The sequence below is a fragment of the Aotus nancymaae genome, unplaced genomic scaffold (genome assembly GCF_030222135.1).
Source record: "Aotus nancymaae isolate 86718 unplaced genomic scaffold, 86718_ANA_hifiasm-v0.15.2.pri h1tg000072l, whole genome shotgun sequence".
Classification (NCBI taxonomy): domain Eukaryota; kingdom Metazoa; phylum Chordata; class Mammalia; order Primates; family Aotidae; genus Aotus; species Aotus nancymaae.
Window position 1 is genome coordinate 15903773 of NW_026988487.1, and position 24125 is coordinate 15927897.

Sequence of the window (24125 nt, forward strand, 5' to 3'; positions counted from 1 at the left end):
GCCAGTATATTTCTGGTTTTTTCTTTTTCCTGCGTGGTGTGACATAAAGGCTATGAGTTTGTTTGCTATATTTATAGACATTTTATTCTGAAAAAATTTAAATACACAAAAAAGTTATGACTAGCCAATAATTATTCTATACTTAGATTTATAATTTTTAACATTTTGTTGTATTTGCTTTATTTTAATGTAAATTTTATTTATATACACACATATTTTTGACTGAACTATTTTAATATAAATTGCAGGCATGGTATTTTACCCCTAAATACTTCAGCATCTATCTCCTAAAAATAAGGATATTCTCCTACATACTATCTGTAAATGCTACTATCCTACCCAAGAAAATTAACAGTAATTCTCTAATATTATTTAATACTTAGTTTATATTTAAATTTCCATACTTGTCCCCCAAATGCAATTTTATAGCTATATTTTTTTATATACCTGTATTTTATGACCAGGATCTAGTCATGTTTCATGCATTGCATTTGATTATTATATCTCTTTACTATTCTTTGATCTAGAAGAGTCCTTCCATTTTTAAAAAATTGCCATTTCCTTTTGAAGAGGTTGGGCCTGTTTTCTTGTAGAATGTCATATTCTGAAAAATCAGAATATGCTAAACTTTATAAACAGTATTACTTATATTCTTCATGATAAAGAGAAACAAAGCCTATGAAAAATTAGCCGTCAGAAATATATTAATGAACATTTACATTTAGCTCTGAACTCCTAAATTCCTGTTGGTTCCATTTATTTGTGTTAACAATCTGTTATTTTGAATATGACCTCACAAGATAATTAGATGATGTTTACTATTGAAATCTGGTGTCCTTGTACTTAATCCAGGTTCATCAGGGTGTCAAAGGATTTGTTCTAGATGCCACAGATGGCAGGGGTATATTAAATGCCACCATTAGTGTTGCTGAAATTAATCACCCAGTGACTACTTACAAAACTGGAGATTACTGGCGTCTCTTGGTTCCAGGAACTTATAAAATCACAGCATCTGCTCGTGGGTAAGTGACTAAATGCTTTGAAATTGAGTGCTTGGGGGACAGACAAACATGGCTCCAATCTAGAAGGTTATTACCAGAATGTCCTAGAGAGCCTGTTAAGCAACTTTGAATGTATTGCTGGGAAGTTTAGGGCTTGTTATACCTTTGACTCTGCTTTAGTGGCAGATAGAGTACATGAAAAAAATAAAAAGATTCCTGGGAGAAATATTCTAGTTATTGCTTATTTACTCATTGCGACATGCTTCCAACCTGGACATTAAACAGGACACTTTAGAATACACATCAAATGCTGGTCCTTGTGGCCTTAGGGTTTTTTTATTTAAAAGGAGAGTTAGGCCAAAGTAATTCTATAAAGTCAGTTCCAATTTGTGGTAGAATTTCTTGGAAATGTTTTCAAGACAGTTTTTCCTTTAAAAGAGTAACAAAAGTATTAGTTGATGAAGCACAAAGAACATAGAAAATGCATAGAAAGAACGGTTCTCATTCCCTTTATTTGCTAAATAAAGGCAAGCCCAAAGCAATGAAATCTATTTGACATGCTAGTAACTTTTTTGTTGTTGTTGTTGAGACGGAGCCTCTCCCTGTTCCCCAGGTTGGAGTGCAGTAACACTCTCAGCTCACTGTAACCTCCACCTCCTGGGTTCAAGGGATGCTTGTGTCTCAGCCTCCCAAGTAGTTGAGATTGCAGGCATGTGCCACCATGCCTGGCTAATTTTTGTGTTTTTAGTAGATACAAGGTTTCTCTTGTAATTTTCTTTATCTTTTGATAAGTATAGATGTTACCACAGGATATTTTCCCTTCTTCCTACTAGCTAACTTATTGTTGAAGAGTTAGTTTGAATACCCATTGAAATAAGGGTAAATATATGAACACATTTTAGTTGTTGCCTTTGTTTTTTAATGGTTTCCATATATCTAGTGGTCCATAAATGGATAGGTTAAGACCTCACACTAATGAGTAATGAGGTCTTTCTGTGATTCTTCCATTTTGGAAGAGTATTAACTAAATCAGCAGGGGATCTGAGAAACAGGGTGAGAAGGATGTGTTTGGCAAGAATGTCCTAACTTAGCACCTCTCCAACTTTTCCACCCATATACCCTGATAGAGTACAAGTGAATTCAAGTTTCAGGAGACATGGGAGTGTCCACTACAAACATTATCTTTCTTTTGAAGTCATATATTTAATCTTAAAAACCCAGGCCGGGCATGGTGGCTCACGCCTGTAATCCCAGCACTTTGGGAGGTGGAGGCGGGTGCATCACTTGATGTCAGAAGTTTGAGACCAGCCTGGCCAACATGGTGAAACCTCGTCTCTACTAAAAATATAAAAATTAGCCAGTTGTGGTGGTGGGCACCTGTAATCTCAGCTACTCAGGAGGCTGAGGCAAGAGAATTACTTGAACCCAGGAGGCAGAGGTTTCAGTGAACTGAGATGGTGCCACTGTTCTCCAGCCTGGGTGACAGAGTGGACTCTGTCTTAAAATATATATAAATGAAAAAAATCCATTTACATGTTGTAGTATACCCATGTCTGTTCTTTATTAATGTATTAAAAATAATAAATTACTCAACGTTAAAATTTTGTCTCTTTAGGAAGATGCATCACATTTATCTCAAGGATTCACACATTCTCTGCACACCTGTTTTCCCAGGGTTTGGGTACTCTAGCTGCAGGAGTGTGGTTCTGATCTGTCTCCTTTATCATAGGTATAATCCAGTTACCAAGAATGTGACTGTCAAGAGTGAAGGTGCTATTCAGGTCAACTTCACACTTGTTCGATCCTCAACAGATTCAAACAATGAATCAAAGAAGAGAAAGGGGGCTAGCACCAGCACCGATGATGCCAGCGATCCAACTACTAAAGAGTTTGAAACTTTAATTAAAGACCTTTCAGCTGAAAATGGTTTGGAAACCCTCATGTTACGCTCTTCCTCAAATCTGGCGCTTTATCGATACCATTCCTACAAAGATTTATCAGAGTTTCTGAGAGGACTTGTAATGAACTATCCACATATTACAAATCTTACCAGGTAAGTGTCACTTTCTACTGTCTTTTTTCTTTTAAAGAGAGTAAAATCAGCATTTGCCATGTTGAATAGTTGTTGTAATTTATGTAGAAATATTTGAGAACTGAATGATAGAGAGTTGGAGTTTACTTATTTTGCAACAGGTGTTTGCTTAGAGATCTTTTTAATAGTGAATCTTGGGAACTTTCAGGAGAATTACTTGTTAGATTAGAAGTTGATAGTCTATGCCTCCGGGAAATGTAAAATTACTCTTCCTAATAATTATTTTGACTGATTGCAAAACGCTTTTCATCACTTAGCTACAGATATATTAATATGTTCTGACTAAATATTATTTAGTTTATTTTGCTTGGGGCAAGGGAGGAATTTAGAACTATAAGCTCACCTATTAGAAATTATGTGTAACTTTTTTTTTTTTTTAATTAGAAAGTGAAACCTAGTTGCTGTCCTACTTCTAGTCTCTATTCACAGTCTCTTACTTGAAGTTTTAGGAACATGTATGATCAAAGGTCGCAGGGAAAATATGCAGTCCTGACTTATGTAAAACTGATAGCTGAGATAGCCTTTACCTTCACTTTCTGATGGTTGTTCTGCCTTACTTTCACTGTTTCATTTTAGATCTTGTTACAGTTACTCCAAAATTATTACTGTGATGTGTTGATTCCTATGATTTGCCTATAGTAGGTAAAGTCTTTACATTTTGCCTTGAGCTTATAGTTTTCTGCTTCAAATCTCATGAACATTATTTTTACTTTGTCTTTCTTCAGTGGTCCTTTTAATTTCATCAGAAAACTCAGTTTCTCAAATTCTGATTTATAATGTTCATAGGTGCAGAGTGCTACTTACTTTCTTTGGCAATACCAATTACCTTTTTCCTTAACTGATTCTTGAATATTTTTGGCTATTCAGCTTTTAATATCATACAATCTTAGTTCCATAGAGTTCATATATTTTTTTATTTTAAAATAAAACCAGGCTGGGCACAGTGGCCCACACCTGTAATTCCAGCACTTTGGGAGGCCCAAGTGGGAGGATCGCTTGAGGCCAGGAGTTCCAGTTTACAGTGAGCTATGATCACGCCACTGTACTCCAGCCTAGGTGACTAAGATCCTATCTCTAAAACAAACAAACATTGGACATTATTTTGCTGTTTACTTAGTTGGTTTAATTTTTTTAACCTTTGAATTTAAGACACACTTTTTAGTTAAATATTTTCTCAATATGCCACACATGCCAGTGGTGGAGCACAAGGTTTTAGGTGGTACACCAACAGGCACTAAGTACCATTTAACAGCATCATGAGAAAGCAATAACTTTTCTATTAATTTGTCTCAATTTAATATGATCATATTTTTTCTGTCCAGTTCTTGTAAATCTCCCTTTATGCTAAAGAAAGCAGACCTAAGCTTAAAACTCTTGAGCAAGGAGAGTATTTGACCATTGTTTAATTTTCATTGAATCATTATTTTTTTCCCTACTCATAAATTATTTTTACTGTGAAACTGGTGTTGCATTTATAGTAAAGTACAAAGTGACTTATTTACATAAATTAATTTAGATTTAAAAAGGGAGGGCCAGGGTGGTGGCTCATGCCTATAATCCCCACACTTTGGGAGGCTGAGGTGGATCACTTGAGAGCAGAAGTACTTGAAACCAGCCTCAGCAATATAGCAAGACCCTGTCTCTACAAAATTTTTTTTTAAAATTAGCCAGGTGGCTGGGTGCGGTGGCTCACGCCTGTAATCCCAGCATTTTGGGAGGCCGAGGCGGGCGGATCACGAGGTCAAGAGATCAAGACCATCCTGGCCAACACAGTGAAACCCCGTCTCTACTAAAAATACAAAAAAATTAGCCAGGTGTGGTGGCACATACCTATGGTCTCAGCTACTCGGGAGGCTGAGGTGGAAGAATTGCTTGAACCCAGGAGGTGGAGGTTGTAGTAAGCCGAGATTGTGCCACTGCACTGCAGCCTGGTGACAGGGCAAGACTCCGTCTCAAAAAAAAAAAAAAATCAGCCAGGCATGGTAGTGCAAACTTGTAGTACCACCTGCTTGGGAGACTGAGCCTTGGAATTTGAGGCTGCAGTGAGCTATGAGCAAGCCATTGCATTCCAGCTTGGGTGACATAGTGAGTGAGACCCTGTCTCTTAAAAATATAGTAATAATATAAATAAATAAGGGAGGTTCTCTATGTTCATACATACTTAAATATTTCTTTAATAAAAATTTAATTTGTGAGTTGGTACAAAAGATATATATTAACTAAATAGTAGTATAGATTATAGAAGATAGGGCAAATATTATGATGATCGTATGAGAACGACTGCATTTGGGAGGATGCTAAACTAAATCATCTTTTCTAAATCTGATAATATTTTCTATTTGATGTTCTTTGGTCAAGGAAAACTAATTTTCTTAAGATTTTCTGATACAGTGATTCACTCTTTAAAAACTTCTTGTGTTTTATTTTCATTTCTATTTTTAAAGTCCATAAGTCAGCATTAACATAGTATTTGATTACTTGCTGATTTTTGTTTCTTGTTTTTGAAAGTTTGGGACAGAGCGCTGAATATCGTCACATTTGGTCCCTTGAAATCTCCAATAAGCCCAATGTATCTGAGCCTGAAGAACCAAAGATTCGTTTTGTTGCTGGTATCCATGGAAATGCTCCAGTTGGAACTGAACTGCTTTTGGCTCTGGCAGAATTTCTCTGCCTGAACTACAAAAAGAACCCAGCTGTTACCCAAGTAAGAGAATAGACAGGGTTGAAACGCTTTAAAAGGAAAAAGCTCAACATTAATATCATGCCACCATTTTTAAAGTTTTCAATTTCTTGCTAGATTTTGTCAAGTTACTTGTAGTACATTTTGAACTTTACTCTTCAAAAAGGAACCATCTTTGTAGTATATACTCTTTGTTAATAGTGTCTTTCTATTATATTTCCTTGTATATCTTAAGAGGCATACAGGAAAGAATACTAAAAATTTACATTCAATTTCCTACTCCTTTGTTTAATAGCCATGCTACCCTTTCAGTCTTTATTCACCATTCTTTACTTTTTGTTTTGTTTTGTTTTGGAGACGGAGTCTTGCTCTATCACCCAGGTTTGAGTGCAGTGGCACGATCACTACAACTTCTGCCTCCTGGGATCAGCTCACTACAGCCTCCACCTCCTGGGTTCAAGTGGTTCTCCCACCTCAGCCTCCTGAATAGCTGGGACTACAAGTGCCCACCACCACACCCGGCTAATTTTTTAATATTTGTAGTAGAGACGGGGTTTTGCCATGTTGGCCATGCTGGTCTCAAACTCCTGACCTCTTGTAATCCACCTGCCTTGGCCTCTCAAAGTGCTGGGATTACATGCGTGGGCCATGGTGCCTGGCCAGTTCTTGGGCCATGGCACCCGGCTAGTTCTTTACATTCTAAGTTGAGGGACTTCCATTCTAAATTACTTATAATTAGGACACTATATTGAAAAATCTAGTGAAAGACTAGTTTTTCAATATAGTTTTCCTTTTCATGAAATACTTAAAAAATTATTGGATGTCTTGGCTGCTAAGAGATTTTAGAAAAAACAATATGGTATTGTCTACTTTAGCCATCCGTAACTACAGAAAGAACATTGACTAGGATGTGATGGCTCATGCTTGTAATCACAGCAATTCACAGGACTGAAGAGGGAGGACCACTTGAGGCCAGGTGTTTGAGACCAGCCTGAGTGATATCCTATCTCTACAAAAATTTAAAAAATTAGCTGTGCCTTGTGGTGCATACCTGTAATCCTAGCTACTTGGGAGGCTAAAGTGGAAGGATCACTTGAGCCTAGTAGGTCAAGGTTGCAGTGAGCTGTGATTGCACCACTGCATTCCAGGCTGGGTGACAGTGAGACCTTATCTCAAAAACAAAACAAAACAAAACTTTGACCCAGATGCTTGGTCATATATGATTAAGCATCCTAGGTTGCCTCAGAGAAGGGAAGGAAAGAGTGCAGCCTTCTAAAACACTCACTAATTGGCTCTGTCCATAGTGGACTTAGGAAAGGGAAAAAGAACTGGTATTTATTGAACACATACTATGTGCCAGGTAGTATACCACGTACTTTATATACCTCATTGTATCCTCCACCCTGTGATACTGATTATCTCCATTTTATAAATGTAGAAACTGAGGCAGTCGCACAGCTAGAAACTGGTAAAACTAGAATTTAAACCCAGTTGTGTCTACTCCGAAGCCCAGAGCAGCTCTGCCTTGCCAAAACAATTTTGGAAAGAATTGATGTCATGATTCGGATCAGAAGGGACCTGTGTAACTAAGTGACATGAACTTAAATCACACTGATCAAAAATTATTTTTATCACCTTCCTTTGTGGGACAGATGCTCTGTGTTGGAAACTTATTCAACTCTGTCATTAGAGCACAAAAGCAATCATATAAATGAATAGGCATGGTTATGTGTCAATAAAACTTTATATGTAATAGCAGGTAGCAACTGGATTTGGCCTGCAGTTAGTGGTTTCTGATCCCTTTTCTAAGTCGCTGGGAGGTCTCTGGGAGCATTAGCTGTTTAGTAGTTTTTTGCTTATTTTTAATTTGAAGCAAAAGGAAATTTTATTTTTAATTCATTTATTTTAGTTCTTCCTTTTAAATTAACTGTGTGTAGAATAAACAGTAGACTTTCCATTTGCGGCATGGGAGGGTACCTGTTGATTCTACATACGGCTAGTAACTAATTAATTTCTGGTTCTGCTTTAGTTGGTTGACAGGACTAGGATTGTGATTGTCCCTTCACTAAATCCAGACGGGCGAGAGAGAGCACAAGAAAAAGACTGTACTTCAAAAATAGGACAAACAAATGCTCATGGCAAAGATTTGGATACAGACTTCACAAGTAAGACTAATTTTTAGGTCATTAAAGTACTTTGGAGATAATTTTCTGTTTGTTAGAAGATTGGTTGATCCTATTTTGTCAGTGAGCAATGGAGTAAATTGGTTGATCCTATGTCAGTGAGTAATGGAGTGCTTTCTTGTCTGGGTTTTGAATGTAAGGTATAAATGAATACAGACATGCAGAAAACTTTTTAAATTTTTCTCCTTTATTATTTGCAAATATAATTAAAGTTTTTCATAGAAATTCAATCAGTAATACTGGGATGTTTCTTCACTAGTTGTGAAGAGATGTGTATTCTCTCTCCTCTCCCATTTATGTGTATACACACATGTATTGATTTAGAGGGCCCTGTTTCTTATTTACTTAAATGAGATCACCAACTGTATGGATTATTCTGTAACCTTTTTCATTGAATATATATCATTGACACCTTTCAATTTCAGTACTTACAGATCTCTAACCTGACACTCCTTTTTTTTTTTTTTTTTTTTTTGAGACAGAGTCTCACTCTGTTGCCCAGGCTGGAATGCAGTGTCACAATCTTGGCTCACCTCCACCTCTTGGGTTCAAGCGATTCTCCTGCCTCAGCCTCCTGAGTTGCTGGGATTACAGGCACCCACCACCATGCCTGACTAATTTTTGTGTTTTTAATAGAGATGGAGTTTCACCATGTTGGCCAGGCTGGTCTTAAACTCCTGATCTCAGCTGATCCACCCACCTCAGTCTTCCAAAGTGCTGGGATTACAGGCATGAGCCACTGTGTCAGGCCCAACATTCTTTTTTAGTGGCATCTATAATGCCATTAATCTATGACAGTACTCTAATTTATTCATCCATTTTCTACTGATAGATATTTACTTTATTTCTGATTTTTTGCTTTTGTAAGCAATGCTGCAGAGAATACCCTGCTTTCTGAAACTCTCATTTTCTTCCAGTGATAGTGTATTTGTCTATTTTCACACTGCTGATAAAGACATACCTGAGACTGGGAAGAAAACAAGTTTTAATTTGACTTACAGCTCTACATGGCTGGGGAGGTTTCACAATCATGGCAGAAGGCAAAATGCACTTCTTACATGGCAGCAGCAAGGGAGAATGAGAAGGAAGTAAAAGCAGAAACCCCTGATAAACCCATCAGATCTCATGAGTCTTATTCACTATCACGAGAGTAATATGGGAAAGACTGGCCCCCATGATTCAATTACCTCCCATTGGGTCCCTCCCACAAGTGGAAATTCCGGGAGATACATTTCAAGTTGAGATTTGGGTGGGGACACAGCCAAACCATAGCATTCTGCCACTGGCCCCTCCCAAATCTCATGTCCTCACATTTCAAAACCAATTATGCCTTCCTAACAGTCCCCCAAAGTCTTAATTCACTTCAGTATTAACTCAAAAGTCCACAGTCCAACATCTCATCTAATACAAGTCCCTTCTGTCTATGAGCCTGTAAAATCGAAAGCAAGTTAGTTACTTCCTAGGTAAAATGGAGGTACAGGCATTGGGTAAATACAGCCATTCCAAATGGGAGAAATTGACCAAAACAAAGGGGCTACAGGCCCCATGCAAGTTCGAAATCCAGCAGGGTAGTCAAATCTTAAAGTTTCAAAATTTCTTCCTTTGGACTCCATGTCTCACATCTGGATCATGCTGATACAAGAAGTAGGTTTCCATGGTCTTGGGCAGCTCTGCCCTGTGGCTTTACAGGGCACAGGCTTTCTCCCAGCTGCTTTCACAGGCTGGCGTTGAGTGTCTGTGGCTTTTCCAGGGGCACAGTGCAAGCTGTCGGTGGATCTACCACTCTGGGGTCTGGAGGACAGTGGCCCTCTTCTCACAGTTTCACTAGGTGATACCCCAGTAGGGACTCTGTTTGGGGGCTCTGATCCCGCATTTCCCTTCCGTACTACCCTAGCAGAGCTTCTCCATGAGGGTCCCAGCCCTGCAGCAAACTTTTGCCTGGGTATCCAGGCATTTCAATACATCTGAAATCTAGGTGGAGGTTCCCTAATGTCTATTCTTGACTTCTGTGCACCCACAGTCTCAACACCACATGGAAGCTGCCAGGTCTTGGGGTTTCCACCTGCTGAAGCAACAGCCCCAAGCTGTACCTTGGCCCCCTTTTAGTCCCAGCTGGAGCGTCTGGGATGCAGGGCATCAAGTCCCTAGACTGCCCACAGCACGGGGACTCTGAGCTCAACCCATGAAACCAGTCTTTCCTCCTGGGCCTCCAGGTCTTTGATAGTAGGGGCTGCCCAAAAGGTCTCTGACATAGCCTGGAGAACTTTTCCCCATGGTCTTGGAGATTAACATTAGGCTCCTTGCTACTGAGGCGAATTTCTGCAGCTGGCTTGAGTATCTCTCCAGAAAATGGATTTTCGTTTTCTATTGTATAGTCAGGCTGCAGATTTTCCAAACCTTTATGCTCTGCTTCCCTTATAAAACTGAATGCCTTTAACAGCAACCAAGTCACATCTTGAATGCTTTGCTGCTTAGAAATTTCTTCCACCAGGTACCCTCATCATCTCTCTCAAGTTCAAAGTTCCAAAAATCTCTAGGGCAGGGGCAAAATACTTCCAGTTTCTTTGCTAAAACATAACAAGAGTCCCCTTGGCTCCAGTTCCCAACAAGTTCATTGTCTCCATCTGAAACCACCTCAGCCTGGACCTTATTGGTCATATCACTATCAGCATTTTTGTCAAAGCCATTCAACAAAAGTTCCAAACTTTCCAACATTTTCCTGTCTTCTTCTGAGCCCAACAAACTGTTCCAGCCTCTGCCTGTTGCCCAACTCCAAAGTTGCTTCCACATTTTCGGGTATCTATTCAGCAATGCCCCACTCTATTGGTACCAAATTACAGTATTAGTCTGTTTTCACACTGCTGATAAAGACATATCCAAGACTGGGAAGAAAGGAGGTTTAATTGGACTTAAAGTTCCACATAGCTGGGGAGGTTTCACAATCAAAGCAGAGGATGAAAGGCACTTCTCCCATGGCAGTGGCAAGAGAGAATGAGAAGGAAGCAAAAGTGAAAACCCCCGATAAACCCATCAGGTCTTGTGAGACTTACTATCACAAGAATAGCATGGGAAAGACTCGTCCCCGTGATTCTGTTACCCCCCACTGGGTCCATCTCACAACACATGGGAATTCTGGGAGATACAACTCAAGTTGAGATTGAATTGTTGATACAATTCAAGTTGAGATTGATATATAAATTACCTATCAGGTAGGTTATTTATATATTCCCTAAATTCTTTTGTAAAGCAGGATATGTGCATCCTTTTTGGTTTTTCCAGTAAGATTTTTCTTTAACTTGCTTAGCGTCATTAGTATATACACATCCAGAAGTACATAATAAAACTCAGACTAACCTACCTTCTGCAATGTATCTTTCTTGCTTGAGATAGTAGATTATGGAAAAATAAAATATTTATCTATAAACTTTTAAAGTTACCATTTTGATTGTATTCAAGTAGAGAATATTTTCTTAGATACTCATATTGATTTAAAATTTGATATTTTATATTTGACTTTTCGCTTTTTTAGATAATGCCTCCCAACCTGAGACTAAAGCCATCATTGAAAATTTGATTCAAAAACAGGACTTTAGTCTTTCTGTTGCCTTAGACGGTGGTTCTGTGCTGGTCACATACCCTTATGACAAGCCAGTACAGACAGGTATGTAGAAGGTCATGTCATATATATACTATTTAAGCTTAGGTAGCAAATTCCAATTAAGTAATGTCCCTTCCACATTTTTGTAAATGGTGAGCATTTGAGCACACTCTGTGAGCAAATTACCAACCAAAGAAGATGGTACGTACATCAGCAATTCAGTTACTTGGAGAAGAGAGCTCAGATCTAATGGCAGCCCAGCTTTATTGAGTCTAGCTATCTTGTTCCATCTATTCCATTTAGTTCACAAGCATGGGGACCCTAGGCTCAATAATTATTGAGCAATTAGTATGTCTGTAAATATTGATAATATAAAAATGAGAAAAAAAAATAAAATAAATAAAAATAAAAATAAAAATGAGAATGACACGGTTTCTGCCTTATGAAACTCCTATGTAACCAAATACTAACAGTACAGATTTGGCTTCCACTGCTTTAAACTTTGACTAAGTGGTTGCACCTTATGGTGAATTAAACAGTTGCTTGTTTAATCTCTGTGGGGTTGCAGTATAGTTTGGGTGGTTTTCAGTGCACCTTACAAAGAATATTATTATTAGGCTATGGTGTCCCAAAATACAGTAAGACATACCAAAACAAGTTAGTATTTTAGTGTGACAGTCTGTTATATAAACTCACCATTAGTACCTTTTAAAGTAAGGAGGATATGTGTCTTCTTAGAGTGATTATCTTGGGCTAAACAAAACCCTTTAGGGTTAATTATAATAACAGTATACTTAAGTGGAATGCAAAATTTATTAGGAGAAAAAGATGACTTGTATCCATGAAGGTTAACTTGGGGAAAAAAATTGTTTGGATTTCTCCATTGACTTCTAAATTTTTCTTTCTTTAGTAGAAAATAAAGAGACTCTGAAGCATTTGGCATCTCTTTATGCAAATAATCATCCATCCATGCACATGGGTCAACCCAGTTGTCCAAATAAATCAGGTAGGTGTTTTCCATACTTTTTGTTATTGCTGTTGTTATTGTTGCTTTTGTGGGGAAGGGAGTTCACCTCATGGTCTTCTTGATTCCACATCTCTCAATGCTTTTATAGATGAGAATATTCCAGGAGGAGTAATGCGTGGAGCAGAATGGCATAGTCACCTGGGCAGCATGAAGGTATGCTTTCTAGAACATGCTGGGCGTGATGTCTTGTGGCTATAAGCCCAGTGCTTTGGGAAGCCAAGGGAGGCAGATTATCTGAAGTTGGGAGTTCAAGACCAGCCTAGCCAACATGGTAAAACCTCGTTTCTACTAAAAAATACAAAAATTAGCTGGGCGTGGTGGCAGACACCTGTAATCTCAGCTACTTGGGAAGCTGAGGCAGGAGAATTGCTTGAACCCAGGAGGCGCAGGTTGCAGTGAGCCAAGCCGAGGTCACACTACTGCACCCCAGCCTGGGCAAGAGAGTGATACTCCGTCTCAAAAACAAAAAACAAAAAACAAATGGAGTTTATGAATACCAGCCATTGAGTGCAAGAATAGATGACTTTTCTGATATTGTAAAGTGAATGGCATCTGCCTCATGGCTTTCTTGACATGTTTAGCCCTTACCTGACAGTACTTTTTTTGGTCATTTTAACCATTTTTAATTGTACAGTTTAGTGATATTAAATTTTGTACCCCCCAAACCATATCTATTTCCTAAACTTTATTTGCCCCAGACAGAAACTCTATACTCACTAAGCAGTAACTCCCCATTCCCCTCTCCCATGGCTCCTGGAACCTCGGTCTACTTTCTGTCTCTGTGAATTTGTCTATTCTAGATATTTCACATAAGTAGAATCATGCCATATTTATCCTTTCACTTAGCGTAATGTTTTTAGGATTCATCCATTTTGGAGCATGTATCATTAATTCATTCCTTTTTATGGCTGAATAATACCCTATGTTTATACCACATTTTGTTAATTCATGTGTTGGTGGACACTTGGATTTCTACCTTTGGGCTATTGCAAATGATGCTGCCATGAACATTAATATTGCAAGTATCATTGATGTTACAAGTATTTATTACTTCTTTGGGGTGGATACCTAGGCCTGGTTATATTGTAATTCTTTTTCACTTTTTGAGGAACTACCAAACTTTTCCACAGCAGCTACATCACTTTATATTCCTTTCCAGCAATGTTTGAGGGTTCTAATTTTTCCATATCCTCTCCTCACCAACGCTTATTTTCTGTTTTTTGTTTTTTTGTTTTTTTGAAACAGAGTCTCAATTTGTCGCTCAGGCTGGAGTGCAATGGCTATGGCTCCTTTGCAGTTTATTGCAGCCTCAACTTCCGAGGCCCAAGCGATCACCTCACCTCAGCCTCCTGAGTAGCCCAAGACCACTGGCATGCACTACCATGCTGGACTAATTATTTTTAAGTCTTTGTAGAGACGGGGTCTCCCTCTGTTGCCTAGGCTGGAGTTCTTTACATATTAATGTAAAAGGCCGGGCGTGGTGGCTCACACCTGTAATTTCAGCACTTTGGGAGGCCGAGGTGGGCAGATCACCTGAGGCCAGGAGTTAGAGATCAGCCTGGCCAACATGGTGAAACCCCATCTCTACTAAAAATACAAAAAAATTAGTTGGGTGTGGTAGCGGACACCTGTAATCCCAGTTACTTGGGAGGCTGAGGCAGGAGAATCACTTGAACTTGGGAGGCAGAGGTTTTCAGTGAGCTGAGATCACACCATTGCACTCCAGTCTGGGTAACAGAGTGAGACCTGTCTAAAAAAAGAGTTTAATGGATCTAGCTGTCATATTTCAGTCATTGATACAGTTTATTTTGGTGTGGTATGAAGTAGGAGTTCAACTTCGTTTGTTTGTGTGTAGAAATTCAGTTGTCCCAGCACTATTTGTTGAAAGACTATTCTTTCCCCATTGAATGGTTTTGGTACCTTTGTCAAAAATGAGTTTACCTTAGATGTGTGGGTTTATTTCTGGACTCTCAATTCTATCCATTTGTCTATATGTTTGCCTTTATGCCATTATCACTGTTTTGATTAATGTAGGTTTGTTGTAGTAAGTTGTAAAATTGGAACATGTAAGTCCTCCAGCTTTATTGTTTTTAAAGATGGTTTTGGCTATTCAAGGCCCTTTGTCATTCCATTTGCATTTGAGCACTGGCTTTTCTTTTTCTGAGAAAAGCGATGTTGGAATTTTGTTAGGGGTTGTGTTGAAACTGTAGGTCACTTACGGTAGTATTGACATCTCTACAGTATTGTCCTCCTTTCCATTTATTTAGGTCTTCTATAATTTCTGACAGCATTGTCCATCCACTTCAAATGAAGTAGGAGTTGTTAGCAGATGGGTGGTTGGCTGATCATTTTATTCACATGTGCAACTAGAAAATTGACTTCATTCCCATTTCTGCCTGTTTTCACTCCTGTATTTCCTAAGAACTTACTACTGGGAGGCACTTTGCTGTATTAGTGATAAATAAAATATATTATCTGGCCTATTGTACTAATTAACTGTGTTACATAATTGATTTGATCTAGAAGAGAGCAACTCTCAACAAGCCATGAGAAATTAAAGACACAAAAGATTATATCGGCCGGGCGCGGTGGCTCACGCCTGTAATCCCAGCACTTTGGGAGGCCGAGGCAGGTGGATCACGAGGTCATGAGATCGAGACCATCCTGGTCAACATGGTGAAACCCCGTCTCTACTAAAAATACAAAAAATTAGCTGGGCACGGTGGCGCGTGCCTGTAATCCCAGCTACTCAGGAGGCTGAGGCTGGAGAATTGCCTGAACCCAGGAGGCGGAGGTTGCGGTGAGCCAAGATCGCGCCATTGCACTCCAGCCTGGGTAACAAGAGCAAAACTCCGTCTCAAAAAAAAAAAAAAAGATTATATCTAGTCAGAGACACAACCTTTTCTCTGTAGAGGAGATAGCATTTAGGGTGCAGAGATGCTGAAGCAGAACATTCCAGAAAGAAGAAGCAGTACCTAGCTACAGTCTAGTTTACTTAGAATATGGGGTGTAATGCAGAGCTGCAGGTTAAGAATGGAAAGAGTGCTTGTTGTTTTGAATGTTTTGTTTTAAAAATGGGAAGCTATGAAGTTTTGAGCAGGAATAACAATATTGGCATGATCTGAGCTATGCTATGGGAAAACTAATCTCTAAATAATTAGTTACGATAGTTTGGAGGAAGGAGAGACTGGTACAGGGAGACTGGTTCGGAATTGTCTAGACAAAAAGTAATGAGGGCCTAGATTATGCTAGTGGCAAGGAGAGTAGAGTCAAAGATGACATTTTAGAGATTCCACAGAGGTAGAATTAACAAGAGTCAGCAAAGTATGGATGATAGTGAGATAGAGAAGTCAAAGACAAGAGGTTTCATGGCTATGTGAGAAAATGAGTTAATGCCATTAACTGAGAAAAAATAAGAGATTTTGGGAAAAGGTGGTAAGTTGGGTTTTTAAACCTGTCTGCACAGGCAGTTCCTGTGCCTTGAAAAATGCTGTATTTGCAGGGAGTGGATATTATTACCAGCAGGGGTCCAGGTTGAGGGTATCAGAAGACTAATGATCATTCTCTCCAGAGTTCCAAGAACAACTGTGACGTTTCTGGGTTTAGAGAGAAGCTGACCCTCTTCTGCATGTACTCATTCATTCGTTTCTTCAGCAAACCCGAATAAACCCCATCTACCTGGCACTACCGGGCACTGTGGGAAGCACTGAAGATAGGAAAGTGAATTCAACATAGCCCCTGTCGTCAAGGGTGCTCATAGAGTTTGTGACTGATTATAATACAGAGAGGTTTATTTATATTTGTCATAAAATGCTTTACAGATTCTTTGTTTACATCACCTAGGTTTTCTTTTTATTTCATTTATTCCGTTTGTTGTATTACAGAGCCTCATTCTTTCTTTTACTTATTAATTTTCCCACATTTGATTTTGAACTTTTTATTCTAGGATTATAGCGTCACCTATGGCCATTGTCCAGAAATCACAGTATACACAAGCTGCTGCTACTTTCCTAGTGCTGCACAGCTTCCTTCCTTGTGGGCAGAAAATAAGAGATCTCTTCTTAGTATGTTAGTGGAGGTGAGTCTTTTCCTTTTAACTAGGGGCAAACTCCCAGGAATATGTTCAGTGAAAACCTTTATCAAAACATTGTCTTTTACCAAAAATTTATATTATTTATTTTAAATTTATATAGAAAGAAGAGTTTTGGTCATTTTATGTTTCCTAAATAGATGCCATTTATTCACATATCTGGAATCTGCTATAATTTAGGTAATTTGACCTTGCAAGATGCTGCAGGTTCTTTAATTTGAATAGTAGAGAGTCCCTGGAGTCAGTATACCATGGTGGGAAGGAAATCATTCAAGGCATTAGAAGATTGAGTTCTAATGCTTTAGGCTGTGACATGTCAGAGTTCTTTTTTATATCCAGCTCTGTGACCCTGAACATTGAATCAATGGCAAACAAGGTCAGAGTCAGTGGGAAGGGAAGAGAATAAGCAGGCCGCACAGAGTTTGTGTTTGTTTGTGTGTGGTTTTTGTTTGGTTTTGTTTGTTTGTTTGTTTGGTTGGTTGGTTGGTTGGTTGGTTTGGTCATGCCTCAGGCTATGCCTTTAGAATGTCTGACATTATAACAACGTAGATTTATATTTTAAACATTTTTATCAGGTTCATAAGGGAGTTCATGGATTTGTTAAAGATAAGACTGGAAAGCCAATCTCTAAAGCAGTCATTGTACTTAATGAAGGAATAAAGGTACACACAAAAGAAGGAGGTTATTTCCATGTACTCTTAGCGCCAGGTGTCCATAATATCAATGCCATCGCTGATGGGTACCAGCAACAACATTCACAGGTAAGAAACTCAAATTGAGTACTATCATGTAAATTTTTTATTCTTAATAATACTTCTATTTTGAAACTCTTGTTAGAAATCGAGGGGAATAAAAAAATTAAAAGTGAGACTGCCTATTGATTATTATATCTTGTTATCCTTATACCCCTTGTCAACAAAAAGGGAAAATTTTCTAGCATTTTGTATACTTTAGATGGCAATGCATCATCTCCTTAGTTTGCTATATGGGCCCTAAGAATGTAACAGGGATACAGTACACCTTAAGCAGATTTTGTCATGATTCTTACACTTTCCCCTTCTAGGTCTTTGTGCATCATGATGCAGCTAGTTCTGTGGTGATAGTCTTTGACACAGATAACCGGATATTTGGTTTGCCAAGGGAGCTTGTGGTAACTGTATCAGGTAAAGACATCTTGATTTTTAGTAGTAAAAGTTAAAAACAATCTTGACATTTCAGTCTGAGAGTGGATCACCTCCATAATCCTGAAACTAATCACTTGTCTTCTAATGTCTTCTTATCTAAATGTGATTTTCCTGGACCTCTGTTCTCCCACATGTTCTCATGGCTTGCCCCTCTCTTCAGGTCTATACTCAAATGTCACCTCCACAGAGAGGCCTTCCCTAATCACCCTAGCTACCCCTGTCACTCTCTCTACCCTGCTTTTTTCCATTATAGCACTTGTCACTAGCTAACATTATATCATATATTTGTTTATTTATTTGTCTAAATTCAATGTCTCCCACTAAAACATAAGTTCTGAGAGAGTGAGAAATCTACCCGCATCGTCAGAGCCCAGAACGATGGTTAGCACACAGTGGAACTTAATGAAGAGTTGTTGAATGAATGAATGATTTGCTTTATATTAAAGTCATAAGTTCCTAGGACTTTGACTTATATTAGTTCTGATTTTTCAAGATCAGAAAAGAGGAAAGAGGAAATGTTTGTTTTCACTGGAGCTCATTCATGTCATTGCTTGGATTACTGAAAGGTTAGGAAGAAAAAATATGGGTTAAAATGAATACTCTGCTATACTGTATCTATTTGATACAAAGAGCCTTAGTTTATTTCTAAGTGCAACTTAGGTGAGGCAGAAGTTTTATTATAGGGTGCCTGTGAGAGAGCCCCTTAGTAGAGAGAAAGTAGTATATTGGAAACATGGCCCAGTTGTAGATCCTGTGTGATGTGTTTAAAGAGTTCTTAGCTTGTCTCAGATAAATGTGTGAATAACTTACTGGTTAAAAACATAGGAGCTAGAATTCAGCCATGGTTTAGCTCTGGCTCTGCCACCCATTAGCTATTATGAACTTAATTTTTATTATTTTATTATTTTTAGTTTCTAACACTTTTATTTTGGTAATCTTATATACAAATTTAAAATAAATGAAGAGATTTAGATGAAATGAAAATTTACTTGGAAAGTATAATAGAAGTCATAAAAATCAGGTTGCAGAACAGTAGACACAGTATAATTTCATTATGGTAAAAGAAAAAAATACATGTACATGTGTAAAGAAAGATCTGGGGCCAGGCATGATGGCTCCTACTTGTAATCCCAGCACTTTGGGAGGCCGAAGTAGGTGGATCACTTGAGGTCAAGAGTTCTAGACTAGCCTGGGCAACATGGCGAAACCCTATCTCTACCAAAAATTGAAAAAATTAGTCAGTTGTGGTGTACACCTGTGGTACTACTCAAGAGGCTAAGGTGGGAGGATCACACACACACAAAACATCTGGTAATTAAAAATGATCTCTGGGTAATGGAAATGTAAACATAGGAGGTTTTTTGGTTTTGGCTTTTGTTAGTTTTGCTTATCTGTATTTTTAAATTTTTTTTTTATTTAAAATTTAGATCTGTATTTTTTAATTTTTAAATAGACTAAATATAATATAGTATATTGTACATATACTACTTCTATAATAATAAAAGGTTGTTCTTAAGTGCATGAAATAGAAATAAAATAAATGAGGGGTATTTTGTTAAAAGTTCCATTGTAAGCAGCTGCTTGTTCATATCCTTAAAGTATAATATCACCCACATGATGGTTTTTCTTTGTCAGGTGCTACTATGTCGGCATTGATCCTAACAGCTTGCATTATTTGGTGCATCTGCTCAATCAAGTCTAATAGACACAAGGATGGCTTTCATCGGCTCAGGCAGCATCATGATGAGTATGAAGATGAAATTCGTATGATGTCAACTGGCTCCAAGAAGTCCCTCCTAAGCCATGAGTTCCAGGATGAAACAGACACTGAAGAGGAAACATTATATTCTAGCAAACACTGAAAAACACATTTTGCATATCTCCTAGCATAAGTACCAAGGAAAATTAGAGTTCCTCTTGGGCGAACACTCCATTAAGAAGAGAGACTCTCTTGCTTCCTCAAAGAGCTTTGGGAAGTTAAATTGCTAAATTTGTATTCTCTGTGAATTTCACTGGCAGTTTTGAACTTCCCTTCCTTAAAGTACTCTTAACCTTAAAAAACAAAATCTGATTTCTATTTATGCAGCAGAGATGGAACAGCCACTTTGTTTTTCTTTTTAATTTAAGATGAGCTATTTGGAGCTTATGTAATAATGGCATAAAGCCAACTAGGGGATGTTGTATTTTGCACATCAGGTGTTTACTAGTGGCTTTAGTATTTTTCTTTGTTTTAAATGGCCAAAAGAATCCAGAAATATTAAGGCAGGGACAGCAGTCAGAATCGACATAAAGCTTTAAAAACTCAAGGTTTTTTCAACCTACTGAGGAGTACTTTTCTCTAGTTGTTAAATAGCTGGAGTTTCTCTTATTCAGGTTTGATGGAGGTTGAATTGATTTTTAAACACATATAACAGTAAGAAATGAATAAATGGGCTTCTCCATTTAGCTTTCTACCTGTTCCAAGGCTAGATCGGAACTGGTAGACTATGCTGTAAGCAGGATTTCACTACCTCTCTTTTAAGGTTTAGCAAACTTCTGGATAGCCCATTTTAAGGGAGAGCTTACTGACTTTGTTTTGAAAGATCTAAATGTCCACTTCAGTGAAGCTGAGAGATAGATCTAGCAAAAGCTAAAACTCATGTTGCCTATCTTTTAACTTGGTAAAAACCCACAGGTGCTGCTGCTTTTATCTGTGAAGCACTAGCTTATTCTAGAAATGCCTGATTCTTTAATATTTCCTAAATTGGAACCTTTTTCTAGGTTGCACATATGGTTTTCAGATGACCCAGCCATCTACAAGATCTGAAAATATGTGGAAGAGACCTACTTGCACATTTTTAACCTGTATTTGAACACAAAATATCTATATTTCATGCTCCAGCCCAAGCCTATACCCTGTAATAGCATACTATTATTGAAATTGCTTGGCCGGTCTTGTTCACGTAGGCCTCTGGGAGTAATTTGGTTCTTTGTCCTAATGTTTCATTTGACAGTCTCTTTTTGATCAACCAATATTGCTAAAAGTTCAGTCAAAAGCTTTTAAGTATAGCTCCCTCCATTGAAAAAAAATGTAAACTACAACTGCTGAGTGATAAAACACTGTGGTGTGAAAGTGTCATCTTCACTGCCAATCAGGCAAAGACCTGAAAGATTTGCATTTTATTGTGTCTGTCTTATCATGCAATGGAAATGATGCTTTTTTGTAAGTATGCATCTTACCAATGATCTAATGGTTTAATACCTTTGAATGTTTTAATGACCAAGTTGCTGCTGAACTTATACTAAATCAGGGGATCAAAAAACTTGCTCTCATCTTCTCAAATTGTATTCTATATCCATTCATCTATCAGTTATCCCAAAGCCTTCATGTGGAGTGGTTTACTACCTACCTAGGTCATTCAATCAGGTTTTGTGAGGAATGCATTCAAAGTGGCTTTATAAAAAAAGATCTTGTTTAGCAAGAATAATGAGGTCATGATATTTGTTAATAAGTATCTGTGATAAATCAGTGGTTCAAGGTTAAGCCATTCTGGTATTAGCAACTGTAAATTCTGCCACCTCATACATGGAACAGAGCTTGTGGGATGCTAATAGTTAATGAATATACATGATTAATTTCTTCTAATAATCTCTGTGTTTTCTTTAAGGATGGTGGCATATTGCTCTTTTTCAGCTTTATTTTTTAAAGTACAGTCAGGAAACCAACAAGGGGCCTAAAAGTGGCTGGCCCTGCTTGGGACATTACAGCAAATGAAGCAAAGTTAATGTGACAGGCTTTGCTTTGTTATCATTGGTCTTCACTAGAGGATCCCTTTTACATTTACTTCTTTCTTGGATCAAATATGTCTTTAACTGTACATCTCAGTGGCTCGAGGCCATGCCTTTTAAGCATGTGTAAAAATTTTTAAAGAAACTAACATACGAATAGTTATTTTAGTAAAATTTCCTGAAAGAAAAACCAAATTCTGTGATAAATCTTGATCTTCAATGAACTTTTAAATAACGCAGTTAGCTGGAAAACAAGACTTTCCCAGCTTCTGTTACCTAGAAGCGTGAATGTATAGGATCCCTGACTACTAAGACTATATTCTCAGCCCTGCCCTGTCTTTTATTTGTGGGTCTAATCTAATATTAGAACATATTAACTGCTTACGGCATTCACTGAAGCCATATAGAATGGGGAATGCATTTCTTCAGTTTCTCTGAGAGACTTTTCATTTACTTGGAGTTATGGAGGCAAGTAAGTATCACAGTATTAAGAACTTTGCCCAAATCTAAGTTGTGCCTTTCTTTACTCATAAGGCATGGGTTTTGTCCTGGTGATCAGTTTGTAAGCCTTCTTCCTTCCCTCCTCCTTAATAAAAGCAAAGTGATTGAGTAGGTAATGTTCAAAGTGTCTACCTGTGTACATGTACTTGTATTGATTATGTAGTTCAGTAAGATGTGCCCAAGTCATTTCAGAAAGAAAAACCCTTTGGTTTTGATGCATTTTGCTGAACATTTGGGTAGTGAGTGGGACCCTATCCAGTTGAGGAATGCTTGCAATGCTCATTGAAGGGATTTGCTTTGGGACTTTGTCATCTTGGAGAAAGGAAACATATTGTATATTTGGCCCAGTGTGATTGATTGCTTAATCTTTGGTAACTTTTCCTTGAATGAGATTTGCTGAATTAATGACTATTGAATTTAAAACTAATTATGAGTTGACAAATAAATAAAAGGTAGTGTTTATGTCTGAGCTTATTGTGTTTCTGAGCTAACACCAGGTTACTCAGTAACCGTGACCTGCTCCTCCATTTCCATTTATGCTCAACATTAAAAATAGTTTTATCTTGTTGTTGCCAGAAATGCACTTGTGCCAGGTTTTGTCCCTGCTTTATGAAAAGCTTCTTGTAGTGAATGCTGTAATAGTGCCCTACGTTATGGTTTTCTTGTGGAATTGTTTTAACAGTGACAACCCAGCATTTCCCCTATATTTTTGCTTTATTGTTATTGCTAGAAATTCCACTATAATTGATGTTCAGTGATTTTCCATAGCAACTTTTTAAATAACTCTTTAGGTTTCTGAGTTGTTTTAACTAAAATTTTGGAGGGACGATTGGAATCTTTGGTTAATGTCAACTGAACTTGGATTTCTAGTTCATGAAGAAATCTCTCCCAATACCCATTTATCCTATTTTTAGCAATAATTCATTAATTATTCCACTTGATTTTCAGAATATTGTCCTGGTTGATTTTGATTTGAGAGAATACATTATGAAATTTGAAAGTAGGTTACCATTTTGAGGCAGTTGGATATAAATTATATAAATATATATGTATGATTATGATTTTTATAAATGGGCGTAACATGAGTATACTACCTTCTTTGCGGCCATGCTACAGATTTTCTGGAGGTATGACGTAATGGTATTTTTTTATGCTCAGATTAAATATCAGCTTTTCGCCTCTCCAATTTTTCTAAGTGATACTCCCAGTTCTAGAGCAATCTACAGCTGTTTATATGAAGTGCCCAACACCCATTCATCTCAAGTGCTTCAGTCTTTGGTTTATGTCATGCACTGTGCCTTCAAAATGAAATTTTTAAAAGGGACTTTAAATGAAGTTGCATAGTAGTTTTTAAAAGTCAATGTGTAATTTATGTGAAATCTAACTGTAATGAGGTCCTTTCTGTTTTTTATATGTAAACGGATCTACTAATCCTGTATAAAAGTTATTTTATGATGTTTGTCTTTCTTCGTGTTTTGTCTCATAATCTTTTTTTCAGATGCAATAAGCCAGAAAAAGTTATAGGTCCAGTTTGAAAGTTATTTAGTTTTTCTACCTACATTAGGGAAAAATAGGAAAAAAAAGTTTTCTACCTATACTAGGGGAAAAATGTGTACCAGAATACAGGGTATCACCTATGGAATGTTTCTGTATTTATAAATTGACTCAAAAGAAGGCTTCGTTTCTGAAATCATATTATATAGTAGCCACAGTTTTCTGTTTGTAGCTCAGCTAGATTGTTATATATGTTCAATCATTTCACAGTAACAACACAAAACTGGTCATTGAAAGATTTTATGTACCCATTTTAAACTTGTTCATTAAAAATTTGGTCCTTTTTCCAGGTGAGGCCCAGTTAGAATAATGTGTCCTGGCACTTTTAGGCACAGTGAAGATGAATTCAGTATCCCATTTTCATTCAGCAACAATGTGTTACTGCTACCCTAATAGGAACTGGGAAAGCAAAGTTATATAAAAAACAGACTCTGCTGACAAAGAACT

The 24125-nt window shown here is 37.7% G+C and overlaps 1 protein-coding gene across 3 annotated transcripts in view; it reads left to right on the forward strand.

Moving 5' to 3' along the window:
* Positions 1-23579, forward strand: part of CPD (carboxypeptidase D) — a 78620-nt gene extending 55041 nt beyond the window's left edge. For 2 of the 3 annotated variants that reach the window (XM_064367661.1, XM_064367662.1), the window contains exons 11-21: positions 853-1022; positions 2731-3054; positions 5602-5797; positions 7803-7938; positions 11486-11617; positions 12465-12560; positions 12670-12734; positions 16528-16659; positions 17247-17432; positions 17735-17834; positions 19491-23579. In XM_064367661.1, the coding sequence (XP_064223731.1) occupies positions 853-1022; positions 2731-3054; positions 5602-5797; positions 7803-7938; positions 11486-11617; positions 12465-12560; positions 12670-12734; positions 16528-16659; positions 17247-17432; positions 17735-17834; positions 19491-19717 (1764 nt within the window). In that variant the 3' untranslated portion in view covers positions 19718-23579. The remainder of the gene's footprint in view (positions 1-852; positions 1023-2730; positions 3055-5601; positions 5798-7802; positions 7939-11485; positions 11618-12464; positions 12561-12669; positions 12735-16527; positions 16660-17246; positions 17433-17734; positions 17835-19490) is intronic. The other variant, XM_064367664.1, reaches the window with a different exon arrangement.
* Positions 23580-24125: the final 546 nt, after the last annotated feature.